Here is a 20,000-nt window from a genome sequence, read left to right on the forward strand (position 1 = left end):
TCAGAGATTTCAGAATCTATAGATGGCTTCCCGTGGGACGTTTGATGTGCATGCTGGGTAACAGCTAAGAACAAGCAAAGATATCCTGTTGCAGTCCTAGAATTATAAGAAGAGGTTGGGTCACAGCCCCTACATTTACATTTAGCTGACGCTTTTATCTAAAGCGACTTACAAGTTAACAAGTCAGCAGGAGGGGTACATGTATTATGTCCAGTTTATAGTTTTAGTTTATAGTCTATAGTTTATTTATAGCTTATTCAGTTCATAGTTATAGTTTATATTTATAGTTAAAGTTTATAGTTATGTTTGTATAGATAGAATATACCTTGTGTATTATGTTTACAAATCTACTACGGTTGAGGAGACGGGAAAAACAAGCATCTCAATTTTCTTTTCTGAATGTATGTACGTTTGTAAGCTGTGACAATAAAATGATCTGAATCTGAACTCTAAACTAAGGGTAAGTGAGTGATATTGTTCGTCAAACAGTGTCAAACTTCAGTGCTATACTCTTGAGTGTATAGTAGTATAGACATATTAGCATAGTAATATAGGCACAGTAGATTACTTAGTAGTAAAGTGCATAATAGTAAAAGACAGTACGAAGGTTAGTAGTTAAAAAAATAAATATTTGGATCATGGATTTTACATTCTCATGGATTTTACATTCTCGTGGAAGTTTTTCAACACTGGGAGACAAGGTTACTACTTACAAAGTGACTCGTCTCCCAGTGAGACGGGGGAAGACGTTTTCAAGTCATTCTGTGATGACACACACCGACCCGGCCTCTTCTTATGACTCATGTTGCAATGATTGCTCATATCAACAATTGACAGGAAATCACATGTAATTTGTCACGTTTGTTGTTGTTATCAAATTGAAATAGCCTTATCTCAGGCAACAAGGATGCAGTCAGTTGGCCACATTTGTCATTCAACTTCCTATGAGCTTATGATACTGTGTCTAGAAAGGCATTATATTAGCTTTACATTTTCAATTTTGAATGAAAAACGTCAAGCCTCCGTGCTCTATTTCTTTAGAAATATCTTTGTTGTAAGAATAATAAGCTAAACAGTTTTGTGCTTATAGATACTCCACAATGGTGGAACGAACTTCCCACCAGTCAGGACAGCTGAAACCTACATCTTCCGCTGTTGACTAAAAACACACTTCTTCAATCAATATCTGAATTGAAAAGGGAAAAAAAACGTCTTACTGTCTTCTATTACTATCTACTATGCCTATACTACTACCGACTATGCTAATATGTCTATACTACTATCTACTATGTACTATGCTACTATGCCTCCACTACTACCTACTATGCTAATATGTCTATACTACTATGTACTATGCTACTATGCCTATACTACTACCTACTATGCTAATATGTCTATACTACTATCGACTATTTACTATGCTACTATGCCTATATTACTACCCACTATGCTAATATGTCTATACTACTACCTACGCTACTGTACTATGCTAATATGTCTATACTACTATCTACTATGTACTATGCGAATATGCTTATACGTCTACTACCTACTATACTATGCTAATATGTCTATACTAATATCTACTATGTACTATGCCTATACTACTACCTACTATGCTAATATCTATACTACTATCTACTATGTACTATGCTACTATGCCTATACTACTACCTACTATGCTAATATGTCTATACTACTAAGCACTCAAGTTCAACACTGTTTGACAAACAATACGACTTACTCACTTTAGATAAAAGTGTCAGCTAAATGACTAAATGTAAATGCAAATGTAGATACATTATTTATTTGGTATTTATTTGTCTGAAGAAGTCCACCATTATCCCTGTACCCAAAAAATCCAAGCACGCTTGCCTCAACGACTATCGCCATGTAGCTCTCACCTCCATAGCCATGAAGTGCTTTGAGAAGCTTGTGAAGGGCTACATCTGTTCCTCCCTCCCCATCAACCTGGACCCCCTACAATTTGCATATCGCCCCAACAGGTCTACGGAGGATGCCATAGCCCATGTGCTGCACACAGCAACATCACACCTGGACAAGAGGCAGGGGAACTATGTGAGAATGCTATTCATTGACTACAGCTCAGCATTCAATACCATAGTCCCCTCCAAACTCGTAGCCAAGCTCAGGGACCTGGGCTTGAACTATGACCTATGCCAGTGGGTCTTGGACTTCCTGACGGGAAGACCCCAGGTGGTGAGATCAGGCAACTGCACCTCCTCATCCATTACCCTCAACACGGGGGCCCCCCAGGGCTGTGTTCTGAGTCCCCTCCTCTACTTGCTGTACACACATGACTGTGTGGCACAGCGGAACAACAACACAATCATCAAATTTGCTGATGACACAGTAGTGGTGGGCCTGATCTCTGCAAATGACGAGAGGGCCTACCTGGAAGAGGTAGAGGTCTGGCGCGGTGGTGTCAGGAGAACTGCCTCTCCCTGAACGTCAGCAAAACAAAAGAGATGATTGTGGACTTTAGGAGGTCGGGGCCAGGGACTACAGCCCCCTCAGCATCGACGGGGCACCGGTCGAGAGAGTGAACAGTTTTAAGTACCTCGGAGTTCACATATCCAAGGACTTGACATGGACCGATACCGGAGTCTCATGGCAAGCACAGAGAGACTCAGAAGGAGCTTCTATACCCAGGCCATTAGGATGCTCAATGAACAATAACACTATGTAACAAACCATCAAATACACTCACAGCACATACATCCACACGTACACACTCACTTCAAATAAACAACTCACTGTAGCACCCACTTTACTCACTTTAGACACTTTAACACACTTTTGTTTACACTTTGTTTACGTACTTTTGACTTTCTATTTTATACTTTATCTATTTTTATCTAGCACACTCTCAGGAGCAAAACAGAAAAAGGCATTTCATATAAAAGTATTCTGTATTTTTGTATGACAACTAATAAAGAAACTTGAACTTGAAACTTGTGAATACACACACACACACACGCACGCACACACACACACACACACACACACACACACACACACACACACACACACACACGCACACACACACACACACACACCTCTTTTTCAATCGAAGTTACAATTTGGTAGTTTAACGCAGTTCTTTTCTTTTTTACAGATACAGTCAAACCTTTGCTATTAGAACAATACTGCAGGCCTACATTATTGAACACACACACACACGCACGCACACACACACACACACACACACACACACACACATACACACACACACACACACACACACACACACACACACACACACACACACACACACACACACTGTGACTAGCATCTTTATCATCACAATGTTCAGACACAGGAAATGGAGGAAATCGAGAGACAGGGCATGAGGTGAACAGTCTGATATGTTGTAAACTGTTGATGTGAGGTCATTGTGGTTGAGGGTGTTAGAAGATTGTTCCATGCTTGCTCCTTTTTCTTCTTTGAGTGGTTCATCAGTTTATTCACAAGCCCAAAATGCCCCAGACCATCCTGTTGTTATGACTGTGGGGATGGTATTGTGCAAAGACCAATACGCTGGTTTTGATTTAACAGCTGCCCTTTGTGCCTAAAAGGAAATACCTCCGATTCATCCAAATTCCTCTGTGTTTTCGCTCAAAATGTTTTATCCTGGCAAACATGCCGTTGATTCCTCTGTGTCTCTCAAAGTATTTATATTTAGCACCTTTATAACACCTTCTGGCTCCAATAATGTAAACGATGTACCTTTTGATAAACACTGCTGTGGCCAAATCAACATTACTAGTTCTTACAATTTAACAACTGATTCTTATAATTACTGACTGTGAAATAATCACAGTATAATGAATAAAAAACTATATGTATCTGTATTTATAACCTGTTATGTACGTTATGTTACTTATTAACCCCTTACCTGCCATGGACTCCGGAGAAATGCTGTTGTCCAAGCCGTCACAGACCCACTCCTTACAGCAGCGCCCAGGCAGGCGCACCAGATGGGGGTAGGGGCAGTTGACAGTGGGCACCTGGAGGTCGCTCACGCACAGGGGCACGCAGGTCACCCCGCCACCCAGGCAGTGACACAGCTGGGCACACGAGGGCTGGAATGTCTGGCCCTCCTCCAGCTTCATGCCGTTCACTTCACAGCCCAGCGAGTTCTGGCCTGACCGCAGGGAGAGAGGAGGGACATGTTTTGACTGCTGAGAATAAAGTAGGTGAGAGAGAGACGGGCCGACAACCAATATTGTGACCAGTTCCCAGAGGTGGAAAGAGGACTGAAAGGCTGCTCGTGGAGAAGTATTGCTACTTGAGTGAAAGTGTCCTTAAGGAGTTCAGATTTTTTGGACTACTAGCCCTATTTGCTATATACAAATGATGTTGTTGATCAGTTTCTTTCACAAAACAATCCGGCTAGTTGGCCACAAACCAATGCAAAGCCAATGGGGTCGAGCTCCTGTCTGTACAAGCTGACTGAAGACAACTGAAATCTACTCCACAGAGCACACAAAGTAGATTTCAGTTGTCTTCAGTCAAGACTTGAGTAAAAGTAAAACAGGTGCAGGCTAATAAAGTCCTGAAATACATATAGTTACTTTCTATAAATTAAAAGCATTAACTAATAATTAAGTTGAACTGAGTCGTCCTTTTGGCCAACCTTTTTATCTGTTATGATGAGTCTAAGGCTTGAGGAAGTTCCCTTTTTAATCATATCAATAAAGCTAGTGAGAAGTAAAGTCTAGTGGCACAATGAAAGATCTAGTACTAATAATGACCAAAAATACATACTCAAGTAAAACAAATAAAAAGTTTGAGTAAATACTTGGTACTGGCTATTCAAAGTACTCAGAAAGGGCTATGTGACACTTTACAATAAGGGTACATTAATTAACATTAGTTAATACAGTAATAAGCATTATTAACAGTTAACTAATGCAGTTAGTAATTCATTACTAATGGTGTGCATGTTAATTAAGTGTTGAAAGTCTTCCATGTCCATTCCATAAAGGGAATGTTTCACCAGGTGCGCCTTTTACCCACAGATCTAGCAGAGTAGCAGCCACACTCAGCCCTGTAGCACCCACACTACGATATATCTATCGTATACTTATATATACATCCTTGTGGTACATCCTTCCCTTCATCACCAGGGCTGACGCCTGGTGCAAGAGCTATGAAAGACGGAGAGGGGTTGGGATGATCCATTGGAACTGGCCAGCCTGGTCAATCGATGGAAGGATGGGAGAATGAACTCTGTTTCTCATCAAATGTGAAACTTCCTCGTTGCTATGAGCCATCATGTCTTGACATCTCCACCACAACGCGAGAGCTTCACGTGTTTTGTGATGCATCCGAAAGAGCCTATGGTTCCGTTGCCTACTTCCGATCCAACATTCAAAAAGGACAGATATATGTGTCCTTTATCATGGCCAAGTCAAGGGTAGCCCCAAGGAAACAGCTCTCGATGCCTCGACTCGAGTTGTGTGCCGCGCTCTCAGGTGCTCAGCTTGCTTCCCTGCTCCAGAAGGAAATCACCAAATTACCAATCCAAAGGACTACCATTTGGGGTGATTCTACCACAGTGTTGCAATGGCTAAAGTCTGACTCGTGTTGATAGTGTAGGTGTTTGAGATACAAGAGCTGATAATGGTTGAGGATTGGAGGTATGTTCGACAGTGCCCACAACCCGGCTGATGATCTCACTCTGGGAAAATCCCTATCAGATCCACAGAGATGGAGTCACAGCCCATCTTTCCTGCTCCTCCTCGACACACAGTGGCCGATTCTCATCACCCATTCAGAAGAGGAGGCTGGAGAGTTGAGAACAACCAGTATCCACAGTGTTTCTCTACACCCTTCCTCTAATCTGGCATCCCTGGATGTTTCTCAGTGGAAAGGATGCTCTCACTACGGCAGCTGATCTTCCTGTCAGATTCTACTCTGACCACTGAGACTACTCTTCTCAGAAGGGCCCAGGAGGACAGCTCTCCAGCTGAGCTTGCTGCTTTACAAACTGGCAAGAGTGTCTCATCCAACAGCAGGTTGCTGTCTCTGGCTCCTGAGTTTGACCAAAGCCTAGGCCTCATCCGTCCCATAGTCCTGCACCCCAACCACCACATCTCTTCGCTACTAATCAAAGATCATAATGAGCGTCCATTGCACCCAGGGCCAGAGCGAGTCTAGTGAAATCCACCAGAGGTACTGGTGGCTTAAGGGAAGAGCAGCCATTCCACAGCATCAGCACTCATGCCAGCATTGTCCGAGATGGCAAGCCTCTCCCGATGTACCCAAAATGGTTGATCTGCCACCAGCACAACGGCGTCTCTTCAAGCCAGCATTCTGGTCAACTGGAACTAATTGCTTTGGACCATTCACGGTCAGGATTGGCTGGCAGACAGAGAAACGCTGGGGCATAATCTTCAAATTAGTCTTCTGACGCTTTGTTTCCAGGAGAGGCCGGCCCCGTGAACCTTTCTCAGATTGTGTACTACATTTACATTTACATTTTGTCATTTAGCTGACGCTTTTATCCAAAGCGACTTACAAGTTTCATACAACACAGCAGGAAGGGTACAACTCTATCAGCTGAGTAACAATGTTCATCAAAGTGTTGAGTGCTACAGTGTAGGTTAGTATATTAGGACAAGTGCATGACAGTAAGGTTTGTTATGTCACAATCACGGCCAGAGCCTCTCTCTCTCCCCCTGCTTCCACGCCCTTATATGGGCAGCTTCCCTTTGAGGTGTTCATACGCTGTCAGGACTGCGTCTATACTTTCCGTAGCCGCATTTCTGCAGGACGCTCTCTGATTGGCCACTGACTGACGCTCTCTGATTGGCCACTGACATGTTTGCCCAATCGCGTGACGAGCTGTGTCTTTGCCCATTTCCGCGTCGAACAGCCTGCAAACTACCTGGCGTTCTATCGCCATGCTCTAAGACAAACTCTAACCTTAACCAACTTCGAAAGAGTGCCTAAGCTTAACCGTCGAAAGAACTTGCCGTCACGCTCTAAGACAAACTCTAACCTTAACCTACTTCGAAAGAGTGCCTAAGCCTAACCAGTGTAGAAACTGTCGTCGGCCAATCAGAGAGCGTCCTGCAGAAATGCAGCTACGGAAAGTATAGACGCGTCAGGACTCGGCTATCTGCACACCTGAGCCTCGTCAGGCCATCACCAGCTCTGATAAGAGTCCTGCGGTTCCTGCCATTCAACGTCCGAGTGTTGCTAAGCCTACCTAGGTACGAGGACGTATCCTACCTTGCTGCTCTATCTAAATCCTTGCCTTGCTCTAACCTCTGTTCTCCGTGTGCCCAGGACCACCCGCTGCCAGCCTACGCTGTCTCTTAGACACCACCCGCCAGGACGTTCCCGTGGAGCACGAGGAGTGCTCCTGCTCGCACCTGTCAAACATTCCTGTATTGTATTACCCTGTCTGCATGGTACCTATTGCCACCTGGAATATTAAATCAACCTAAACCGCTCCATTCTCTCTCTCTTGTGTTCTGCTATTGGGCTCCAGTTTAACGCTACCCTAACATGTTAGGGTTCGATTTTTTATATATATTTTTTATTTCAGATAATGATTGAAGAAGTGCGTCTTTAGTCGACGGCGAAACTCACTCCCCAGAGGCATCCAAACTGAGTGCTTAGGGAGGAATTCCTTTCTTGGCGCAGCAGTTTGTGTTGCTGGCCCCGGTGCGGACGCCCGGGGTTCGACTCCCACTCAAGGCATGGTCGAAATAGTGGCAGGTTCAGCGTTGGTGGTATAGTGGTAGCGTGACCCGGATGCCTTGGGTGGTGTGAGTTTAGGGGGGGTGAATGTAACGGATATGTACCGCGATAGTGTGACTACGGTACATGGAAGTAAAACTCACTCCCCAGAGGCATCCAAACTGAGCGCTTAGGGAGGAATTCCTTTCTTGGCGCAGCGGTTTGTGTTGCTGGCCCCGGTGCGGACGCCCGGGGTTCGACTCCCACTCAAGGCATGGTCGAAATAGTGGCAGGTTCAGCGTTGGACCGGCTACAGTGGCACAAGAGAAAAGGTCACAGGTCACCAAAATCAATAGGTGTCTTCAAGTACGGTTAAATAATGATTATTCAGCACTCTGTTACTTAACTTACAACTTTACAATAAGGGTCACAGCCATAATTAATGAATGGTTAAGTAATGCTTATGTATTTGCCTATGTATTTATTAAGTGTTACTTAAGGGATAAATGTTTTCAACTTTACAATTACAACATTAACACATTGGGTGCCAACGACGAGAAATCTCGTTGTTGGCCGCCATGCGTTGTGTGCCAATGACGAGAAATCTCGTTATTTAATCGTTATTTCTTTTATTAGCGATATCCATTCATTTTTCATCCATCCAGCCTCACGTTATCATTGGGAATGGCTCTGAGCTCGAAAAGGGCAAATACTGCCCCCTATCGTTTCCCGGATGGTATTGCACCCATTGGAATGGAGTCGATGGGAATGCATGAGAAAAAAAACTCCGGGCTCCACATTTTACTTCTGAGGCATGTAACCTGAGACTATTGCATCCACTGAGGGCACTGGAAGAAGCGTCGGTTATGTGTTTCGAGGTATAACGTTGGATCAATAAACGCGATCGATATTTGGAATGGCGATCAGGAATTGGATTCATCTTTTTGCAGAACATCTGATCTGAGGTAAGGACTTTATTTTACCAGTATTGGGTTAATCAGAGTTTTTTTCACAGCGTTCACAACGTGTCTCCTGTGTGTGTACAGTGTGTGCGTAACGTTAGCGCCAGGCACGGCATAGATAATCGATTTTTTACCCCGCTTCTCTAGCGTGCATAAGTACACATATACTATCGATAATCTAGCGTTTATTTGAAAATTATTCATAAATCAGACGGAAAATGACAACGTGTTGTGTGTATTCCAGTAAATGGCTATTACTGCAGAATATCTTTTTCTTTCTAGAAATTTCCAAAACTATACTCGTATTCAAAACGGTATAAAACGGAAATGTACTGATGAAAAAACAATCCGTTTTGTACATGTTGACTGCAAGCAAGTCATTGATAAGCGACAGGTGTATTAGACCAATAGCCATAATTTAAGATATAGTTTAAGCGTTCGCAAATGTGCTCGTCCTCTCATTGATTAGAGTGGTGGCAACCAAGCGATAATTCATCATTCATCGTTAGCACCCAATGTGTTAACTAACATCTTATTTAATAATATAAACTATTTAATAATATATAAATGAATACTGTAGTTAACATGCACATAATGATGATGATTATTATTATTATTATTATTATTATTATTATTATTATTATTATTATTATTATTATTATTATTATTATTATTATTATTATTATTATTATTATTATTATTATTATTATTATTATTATTGTGTAGTGGTTAACTCATTGGATGCCGACAACGCTTACATACACGTTTGTTTGACAACCGTTGAACGCCAACCACGTATACGTTATTTGCTCGTTATTTATTTTATTCGATATTTCCATTCATTATCCATCCAGGGAGCCTGGTGTTATCATGGGGCTGAGTCTGAGATCGCTAAAGTGCAATACCGGCCGCATCCTACCAGGCGGCGGTATCGAGCACCATTTGAAACCTTGTGTATTGGGCCGTGCCACACGCTAAACGCTCCGGGCGCTCTTTTCTAGTAACCTGAACCTAGGGCTTCACCCGATCGCATTGAATAGTTTTCGGGACCCCCGATTCATTATGCTGTGGTGGGTTATGTCATGGGCCAAATGGACATACGATCTACCAGATGGCAATCAAATAATTGGAATATTCTTTTTGGAATCCCACCGGCCACAGGTAAGAGCAATTTAACATCAATTTCAGCTTGATTGTGCCTTGTTTTCATAGCCATCGCCTTGATCAGCGTATGTTGTTGTTATTGACAATCAATTAATCAGAAACTACCGCCCCCCCCCCCCCCTTACATGCATTCATGATGGAACATAATACCGATCACATGCATTTGAATTTTTTATTGTAGCGTGTGTAGGGACGAAATGCCAATGGATTTAGTATAATACACGTCGCGGGCCATTACTAGTCTCCCAGGAATGACCCTAAACCGCTCTAAAACCATACTTATATTCACCACGGTATAAAACGGGAATGTATGGATGGATTTTTTTTCTTTTTCACAGATTGAACGATAGCTACTCGATGTCAAATGAGTATTGCATCCATAGCTATAGAATATAGTTATAGCCCTGCAAACAAGGTGACGGACTCCATTGGTTTAATGCGTGGCAGCGCATAGCCACATCCCGGAAACAGCGTGGCAGCCAATGAGTTAACATTGTTGCCTCACAACAAGAAGGTCCTGGGTTCGATTCCTGCTTGGGGACAAGGTTGCCGGTTTGCCAGGTACCCAGGTGGGGTATCTCCCGGGTCTTTCTGTGTGGAGTTTGCATGTTCTCCCCCTCTGCTCGCAAGGGTTTCCCCTCCAGAATAAGAGATAAACCCAATGGAAAAACATGCAGCGCAGATCGCTAATGCTGTTGCGTCCCTGACGAAGACGGACAGGAGCACTTGGATTGGTCCCCGGGCACTGCCCCATGCCGCAACCCATGTCTGCTCCTGGCTTCCCTTGGGCAGGACGACGGGATGGGTCAAGCGCAGAGAGGAATTTCATCGGCGACCCAATGCATGTGTGTTCCTGTGTCGCCCATCTTACACAGGATGTCCTCTGTAGGATAATAGTAATAATTTGTCCAAAAAAAACACACAAATATATACACAACAACAACAACAACAAAATACTGGACCTGTAACTCTACTATATATCATCATAATTCATTCATTTAATCTCTATTTAATCTCAAAATATCATTGAGAGCAAGCTCTCATTTACAATGATGTAGAGAAGTACAGCACATAATAAATACAAAAACAGTGTAGAAAAATAAAAGTCAATCAATTAAACATTTTAAATAATTAAAACAACTGCAGACTGAGGTGAAATGGTTCTATTACAGATTTAAACTGACCAATGGATACTAAAGTATTGAGTTTTAAAGTGCTTTGTAAAACGATCCATGTGTCGGGGGCACAGAAGCTAAAAGCAGATTTTCCTAATTTGGCGCAAACTCTGGGGACCTTAAGCGTAAACCAATCGCCAGAGAGAGTATGATAAGGTCCAGAGTTCCAGTCCAGTAAGGTGATGTAGGGTGGGATCACCAATAATGACCTTATACTGTACAGAAACAGATGCATTACATTTACATTTAGTCATTTAGCTGACGCTTTTATCCAAAGCGGCTTACAAGTTCTGTACGACGTCGACAAGTCAGCAGGAAGGGCACAAATCTATCACCTGAGTAACAATGTTCATCAAAGTGTTGAGTGCTACAGTCAGTGTAGGTTAGTATATTAGGACAAGTGCATGACAATAAGGTTAGTTAGGGTTAGATATTATTATTATTTTCTCTTTTTTATTTCATTTCAGATAATGGTTGAAGAAGTGCGTCTTTAGTCGACGGCGAAAGATTGGATGGGTTTCGGCTGTCCTAACTGTGGTGGGCAGTTTGTTCCACCATTGTGGGGCAAGGACTGAGAATAGGCGGCTTCTCCTTGATGACCCTCCCGGAGCTCGGATAGGAGTGGGTCTGAAACGGCCAGAAGATGCAGAGCGTAGGGGTCTTGAGGGTGTGTAGTTAGAGACCATTGACCGGAGGTAGGCAGGAGCGGTTCCCTTTGCCTCACGGTATGCCAGGTCGAGGGCCTTGAAGCGGATTCGTGTGGCAATGGGGAGCCAGTGCAGGTCCCTAAGAAGTGGGGTGACATGGGCTGACTTCGGTAGGTTTGAGATCAGGCGGGCCGCTGCATTCTGAATGAGTTGAAGAGGCTTGGTGGCAGTGGCCGGAAGGCCAGCAAGCAGTGCGTTACAGTAGTCGAGGCGGGAGATGACTGTTGATTGGACGAGGAGTTGGGTGGCTTCTTTTGTCAGGAAGGGGCAGCTCCTTCTGACGTTGCTCAGGAGGAATCTGCAGGTTCTGGTTGTCGCTGCGATGTGAGCGGAGAAGTTCAACTGGTCGTCGAGGTTTGTCTATGTGATGTGTTGTGATGTCATGTGTCTTTACGATGTCTGTATGATGCATGTCTGAACACTTCGGTCCCCTACCCCCCTACAAGGACCACAATGGAAATAAGCTCTGAGCTTTTTTGTGTCTATCCTTGGCAGTATTCCAGACTGTGCTTCTGTCACATGTTATTTATATATTGTCAAATAAAGTCAAGTTTATTATCTACATGGCATTTACATGTACATTTTTCATAAAGCCAGATGACAAGCTATTTATATTCTTTAACTCTCTCAATAACAGACCCATCCACAGTGTATATACGCAAATCATCACAAACAGTACCTGTGGCTCTAGAGAACAGCATTAACTTCGCTTTATTTGGCGTACCCGTTTAATAAGCGCATTCTGAAAAATATGAAAGGATAGTTAATAGGAAACAGGAAACAGGAGAGTGTTTTACTCACTGACACATTCTCCGGGGCCTCCGGGGTAGCTGGCACTGTAGTCACACTGCAGCCCCCTCAGGCCGTCGCAGGGCAGCGTGTCAGTGCAGGCCTCGCCCTCCTGCCTGGCACAGACCTGGCAGCAGCGGCAGCCGTCCAGGACCAGAGGCACTCCTGTAGCACAGCGCGGCACCGACCACGGGCACTGGCATGTGCCACTGCACAGCTGGCTCCACACCTGAGAGGTGTCAGACACACACAGAGGTTCACAGATGGATGATGAACAGCAATGACACGAGATGAAAAACGATGAGCTCTTAGACTGTAACGTAGTCTGTCTGTTTTATATACAGTATACATATGTTTGGGTTGATTCTGTCTGTTGTATATACAGTATACATATGTTTGGGTTGATTCTGTCTGTTGTATATACAGTATATGTTATGGTTTGTAACCGACCTCAAACGCAACAGCACAGACAGGTAGTTCAGAGTTAGCCAAATACTAGGGCGTATTTATTTACAGAGTCAAAAAAAAGGGTAAAGTACAATTATCAAACAAACAGGGAGACTGCCTTCGGCAGAGTCATCTGCGGCTCTGCAGAATCCTCCTGGTGATAGCGGTGGGGAAATGGCATGTGACGTTGTAGCGGCTCTGCAGATACTTCCAGCTTTTACTCAAGGTGGAAAACGGAGAGAGAGAGAGGTATCAGAAACAGTCCAACGAAACACAGAGGCAGTGTGGTTCCCTCCTCCCTTAGCTGTGTCCAGAACCAATTGACAGTGACAGTCTTCAGTGTTCCCCACAACACACAATTAGCTGAGTCAGTGCAAACAAAACGAAATCTTCAGTGTCTCTTCTAAAACACACAATCAGAATAATCCAGAGGGGTAACGAAATCTTCAGTGTCTCTTCTAAAACACAACATCAGAATAATCCAGAGGGGTAACGAAATCTTCAGTGTCTCTTCTAAAACACACAATCAGAATAATCCAGAGGGGTTTGGTTCCACTCACCCAAGCGCAACTCGTAAAGCGGGAAAACGAGGCGCAGCTCCAAACGGGGAACAAGGTTCTCAACAGCGGTTCTCCACAGAAAGGTCCTGGAGAGAAAGTAGACCAGGAACAGCAACGGGGAAAAAGCAGGCAAATGCAGTTGTATTCCAGAACGACCCGACATCGATAGAAAGAAGGTCCAGGTATATAAAGCCCTCTGGGGTGCTAATCACAAACTATGACAGCTGCGTGATGGTAATTGATACTTGACCTAGAAGTGTGCGTTAGGCAACGGACCAATCATCACAGCACCCCAAGAAGCGTGTGGCGGGGAATGCACCAATCCTCACAGTATACATATGTTTGGGTTGATGTTGTTGAGCTGGGTGGGATTGTTTTTTACAATGTGGCCTGAATGGATACAGAGGGCTACAGTTTAGTCGACCCTGGTTTCTTAAAACAATGGGTCAAGTAAAATACATTTATTTTTCTAAAAGTATACTTTTTATGTATTCAGAAAGTATACTAACGTTGTGTTAAATTGAAACCACTTAGTTTGTTAAAGGTTGTACTTAAGATGTGCTGAAGATATGTTGAAATTATACTTTTTATTTACTTTTACTAACCAAAATAGTACACTTTTAATGTACCAACTTAAGTTTTGTGTAACATCTCAGTTATTTTTTCATGTGCACTTAGATTACACTTATACAGCATATTAATGACTATCATAAACACATGCTTTAAATTAGTACATGAAAGCACATAAAAAGTACTAAAAATACCTTGCAAGTATGCTCTCAGAAAAGTAGGCTACATATGGGTAGAAATATACACATTTTTGAGGGTCCCCACAAACAGCAGTAATATGTTTGTGATATGTTCCAATGAGTCTGGGTCCCACAGCAAGAAGAATTTAAATCTCATTTGGGTCCTTGGCTTGAATGAATGAATGAATGAATGAATGAATGAATGAATGAATGAATGAATGAATGAATGAATGAATGAAAACTTTATTTAACAGATTGCAGAATGGGTACAATACAGTACGGCTCAATACATACAATTGTTAAGGGGATGCAGACCTGAGAAAGACGTTTGTCTTGTTTCCATCAGGGTCCCCCATTTTCAATTCATATAGACATTTATGACATACATAACATACATGACATTTATGGCATAGGGACATATAGGTATTTAGTACTGATACATTTGTGACATAGGCGGTATTCAAATATACAGTACTGTTACCCCTAGATCCTGACAGAGTATATACATATGATGGGGAGGGGACTGTACATTAGGAGGGGGTGGGTGGGTGGGAGGGGAATATACATACGGCGGGGAGGGAATATATACATGCGGTGGGGAGGAGACTGTCTATTAGGAGGTGGTGGGGGTTTTGGGCATTTACGGTGGCCAGTTTCGAATTGCAGCCTCCCGTAGGTGCTCTTTAAGGGCGGTTTTGAATGTGGGCAGGGATTCACATTCCTTTACAGCTTTGGGTAGGGCGTTCCACATTGTTGTGGCATAATTGCGAAACGTGTTTAGTCCCTTGTTTGAGCCGAATCTGGGTTTAACATGATTTGTTGAGCTTCCTCTGGTGTAGTGGTTGTGGTATTCACTGACCTTTGGGAAGTATTTTGACATGTACATGGGCACCCCGGTCGTATAGTGTATCTTGTAGACCAGGCCCATTGCAAGTTGCTGTACTCTGTCGTCTACTCTAAGCCATCCTAGGTTGGCAAAGTGGGCAGGGGTGAGGTGGGTTCTGGGGTTCAGGTCAAGTAGTAGTCTGACCAGTTTGTTTTGTGATGTTTGTAATTTTGTTTTAAGCGCCTTTGAGGTGCTTTGGTACCATGAGGTGCACGCATAGTCATAGTACCCTTGAATGAGTGCTCCTGCCAGAGTCCTCAGGGTATTCTTGTTTACCAGAGAGGAGATCCGGTACAAGAATCTAGTTCGTTGGTTGACTTTTTTTATTACATTGGATGCCATTTTGTCACAGGAAAGATTTGCCTCTAGGATGGAACCCAGGTAGGTAATTTCGTCTTTCCTTGTGACAATATTGTCACCCACTGTAACTGAGAAGCCGTCGGTCTTGCTGAGTTTGTTATTTGAACCGAAGAGAATGGACTCTGTTTTGCCCATGTGTAATGATAGTTTGTTATCAGCGAGCCATATGCAGATTTTGCCTAGTTCCGTGCTGAGGGTTTTTTCAACCTGCAATTTGTTCTTGTCAGAGACCAGCAGGGCTGAGTCGTCCGCAAACAGGAACAAGTTGCAGTCACAGGCTGACGACATGTCATTTGCATAAATTAGGAAGAGTAGCGGTCCTAGTATGCTTCCTTGTGGAACACCACAGCTCACTGTGAGGGGGGGGGATAGAGTACCGTTTACCTCTACCATCTGTTCTCTCCCCTCCAGGTAGGATTGCATCCAGCTCACTGATAGGCTATCAAAACCAATTGCTTTTAGCTTGTCCATTAGAATGGAGTGATTGACAGTGTCGAAGGCCTTTTGTAGGTCCAGCATGACCATGCCGCAGTATTTGCCAGCGTCCACCTCTTGTTTGATGTGGTCGTTCAAATAGAGGAGGCATGTGTCAGTGGAGTGGGACGTTCTGAAGCCAGATTGGAATTCGTAGATTAGGTTTTTTTCCGCCAGGTACTTTTCGACCTGTTCGTAGACTATTTTCTCCATGACTTTCGAGATGGAGGTAAGAATAGAAACAGGGCGGTAGTTGCCTGGGTCTAATTTGCTGCCCTTTTTGTGTAGAGGGGTCACTCTCGCAATTTTGAAGTCCTTGGGGACGTGCCCCTGTTTTATAGAGAGGTTTATTATGTGTGTGATGACTGGGGTGATGGCGGCTGCTGCGTCTCTGAGGAATTTGGAGGGGATGTTGTCATGGCCAGTGGCCTTGTTAGGTTGGAGGGCGCTCAATTTTTTGAGTACCTCATCGGTTGTTACCATTTCAAGTTTGAAGTCGTCTTTGTGGACCCCTAGGTTTTTGTAGTATGCTACTATGTGTTCTACCCCATAATGCCCTGAGTGGGAGGGTAGTTTGTTTACCAGTGTTGTGGCTATGTTTGTGAAGAAGATGTTTAAGTAATTGGCTACATCCAGCTTGTCTGTGATGAGCGTGTTGTCCGTCTTTATGTTTATGTTTGAGAATCTGGTTTTAAGTTTTTTACTGCAGCCTAGTTGATTATTGAGTAATTTCCAAAGTTCGCGGGGTTTGTTTTTGTTTTCCTCAGTTTTGTCGTTGATGAAATTTCTTTTTGCGGTTCTGATCATGGTGTTTACGTCATTTCTTAGTCTGTTTCTTTGGATTTTTTGTTCAACCACGTGGGCTTGGAGTTCACTGTTTGAGCTTTTGGAAAGCTTTGTCTGACTTTTATGAAGTTCAGAGCATTTTTTGTCTCTGGTTTTCATAGCGGCCAGTATTTCAGTGTGCATCCATGCCTCAGCGCGATTTTTAACCCTGGTGGTTCTTGTCGGTGCCATGTTGTTGAGTATTGCTGTGAATTTGGTTTTGAATCCAAGCCATGTTTCTTCAACCTGTGTACCACTGAGCTCATCTGACCAGTCCAAGCTCCCCAGTTCTAGGTTAAAGGCCTCTCTAGAGTAAGTTTTGAGGTCTCTAGATGTGACTGTTTTGTGACAGCCGGCCTTCTGTTTTAGCTTTTTGCGGGTACAGAAAATCATATAATGATCACTTAACCCGCATGCTATCACCCCTTTACTGGAGATCATGGACTTGTCAGAGGTCAAAATGAGGTCAATGGTGGTTTGTGTCGAATCGCATACCCTTGTGGGTTGTGTGATTAGCTGGCTGAAACCGTGCAGGTCAGAAAATCTACTGAAGGCCTTGAAGACGGGTGCTGATTTACGCAGCATATCCGTGTTCCAGTCCCCAATAAGAATTTTTTCTACCCCCTCCACCCCAGCTAAACACCCATCAAGTGTGTCATAAAACCCACTCTGTTCTGGTGGTCTATAGATTGTGCCTACTAGTACCGGTTTCGCCCTGTCTAATAAGATTTCAATCCAAACAGTTTCAATTTCATCATGGTTAAGGTCAGTACGGTTGATGTATTTGGTATCCTTGTGTATATACACACAGACGCCACCTCCATACTGGTTCCTATCCCTCCTGACTATTGAGTAGTTTTCAATTTCAATCTCTGGATCCTGTACAGATGAGTCTAATTTTGTTTCTGTGAAACACAATATGTTAGCCTTACCGTTTAAAAACAACTGTTTGATTTCAGCCAGTTTCGGTCTCAGGCTATTTGTATTCAGATGAAATATGTGAAGTCCATTTTTGCTTGTAATAAGTTTGATGTCGTCACAGTTGAGGTAACTCTGTTCCATTGTGTCCTGTCCTGTGGTGGGGGGAGGGGGGGCGTTGTTGCTGTTTGTGCCGTGGGTGGGGAGGGGTGATGCTTTGTCCTTTGCTGGTGTCTGTATTCCTTTGTGTGAAAGCCCGCGATGTGGGGGGGGGGGCTGGTTGATTACAGATATGTCTGATTGTACTCCATTGTGGGGGAGGGGGGGTGCCTTTTGTCCTGGCCTCGGCCCGGGTAGACTTGCTGGCATGGCGGCCTTGGCGGGGCCAGCCAAGCTAACCGTCGGGTCCTTGGTGGTCTCGCTGTCCCGCGCCGCTCTCCCTTTAGCCACTCGCCGAGTCCGCTGGGGCTTCTGTGAGGGTATGTCGCCGCTTGCTGGTCGGCTGGTGCAACTGCTGGCTGAAGCGTCAATTGCGTGGATGCTGTTGATCTCCGGCGCCGGTGTGAGGAGCGATGCCTCGCTGTTTTGTCCCCGCGACGTGCTGGGCGCCTCGGTTGTGAACCCCGGTTCCTTCCCTCTCGCTGTGGCCTCTCGTGGGTTCTTTTGCAGGGGTGGCAGAGGAGGAATGTTGCCGTTGATCATGTCGTTAGCCGCAGTATGTGTGGGTAGCCGTTGATCTGTTGTGCTGGCTGCTGCTTCTTGGATCAGCAGATTTGACTGTAGTCTCTGGTTCCGTGTCATTACGGGACCAGGGTTCTGATGAATGTCACCCGACATGAGCAGGTATAATAAAAACATTGATCTCTTATTACACTTGCCTGCCGGGGGTAATTTCTTTCGTTCCGGATTTGCAGTAAGTACTGTGTGGATGGTCGTGGCTCCGAAGGGTGGATGTTTCCTCTCCGAGCCCGTTAACAAATAGAAGTCGCAATGGGACTGCTGTTTTACGTTTTCGCTATCCTCCACTTCTGTCTGGAGTTGCTGCTTGAGTTGTGAATTCAGGTACAAATCCATAATCCACAGGAGGGAAAGTAGAAAATGCGCAAAGTACTTTGTTGTTGTTGCTCTGTTGCGTTGGTTACGGGAGCTACGTAAAATGCGACCGTCCATGTTGAAGCCGGATGCAGATAAGCTTTAAGAGACCATGGTGCTGGTCTTTAAAATGTACAATGTAGCCACTAAGAAGTTATGCCTTGGTCAGGCCGTTTACATTTCTGTTACCATGTTGCTTGCTAAATTGCAACAAACTTTCACCAGATGAAGCCCTGAATTCGTAAAGAAGGCGAAGCAGCGCCTCTACCACCTGAGACAGTTAAGGAAGTTCCGAGTATCGGGGAAGATACTCCAGTCCTTCTATTCCGGAGCTGTAGAGAGCATCTTGACTGGAAACATCACTGCCTGGTATGGAAACAGCACGGCACAGGACAAGAAGGCCCTACAGAGAGTGGTGCGCTCAGCTGAGCGTACTACGGGTATTGCAGTACCACCCCTGCAGGTCTTATATAACAAGAGGTGCAAATCCAGAGCCTGCAGAATAATGAAAGACCCTCACCACCCCAACAACAGCCTGTTCAAGCTGCTGCGGTCAGGCAAACGCCTGCGAACACCAGCAACTAGGACAGAGAGACTCCGGCTCAGCTTCTTCCCCCAGGCCATCAGAGTCTCCACACACAAGTCTCCACACACAAGCACACATGAGCACACATATAACACACACACTGTATACGCTCACACACTAACAGTCACTTTAGCATGAACACACACACACACACATGCTGCACACGCTCACACTCAACGGTCACTTTACACAATGAAAAGGTCACTTTAAAAATAAATAAAAAAATAAGAGAACGGAGTGGTTCTTGTATAGTAAATAGATGGATATAGCAAGTTAGCATATAAGGACACATAGTATAAATGTAGATTGTATAGTATAGCATTGTATAGTAGTGTACATAAGACCCAGTGCCTCATCCGTAGCTAACATTGTATTGCACTATCGCAGGACCTTAGCATGTCTTACCATGCTTTTTGTAAACTTTATGTACATTATACCTGTTATGTCTTATTCGTATTACTTGTATCATTGCACAAATGTCTTATTCTCATTCCTATTCTTATTACTTGTGTTATTGCACAATCGCTGCGGGCATGACCCCCCGCATTTCACTGTATGCTTGTATGCCGTGACAAATAGAACTCTTGACT

The 20,000-nt window shown here is 44.0% G+C and overlaps 1 protein-coding gene across 1 annotated transcript in view; it reads right to left on the reverse strand.

Moving 5' to 3' along the window:
• Nucleotides 1–20,000, reverse strand: part of LOC311229698 (CCN family member 5-like) — a gene marked incomplete at both ends in the record, with an annotated part of 43,977 nt that overhangs the window by 9,899 nt on the left and 14,078 nt on the right. Inside the window, 2 exons of the mRNA XM_084315773.1 lie at nucleotides 3,920–4,168; nucleotides 12,526–12,742. Coding sequence (XP_084171899.1) covers nucleotides 3,920–4,168; nucleotides 12,526–12,742 — 466 coding nt within the window. The remainder of the gene's footprint in view (nucleotides 1–3,919; nucleotides 4,169–12,525; nucleotides 12,743–20,000) is intronic.

This window comes from Notolepis coatsorum (assembly GCF_963971535.1).
Source record: "Notolepis coatsorum genome assembly, chromosome: 6".
Lineage (NCBI taxonomy): Eukaryota > Metazoa > Chordata > Actinopteri > Aulopiformes > Paralepididae > Notolepis > Notolepis coatsorum.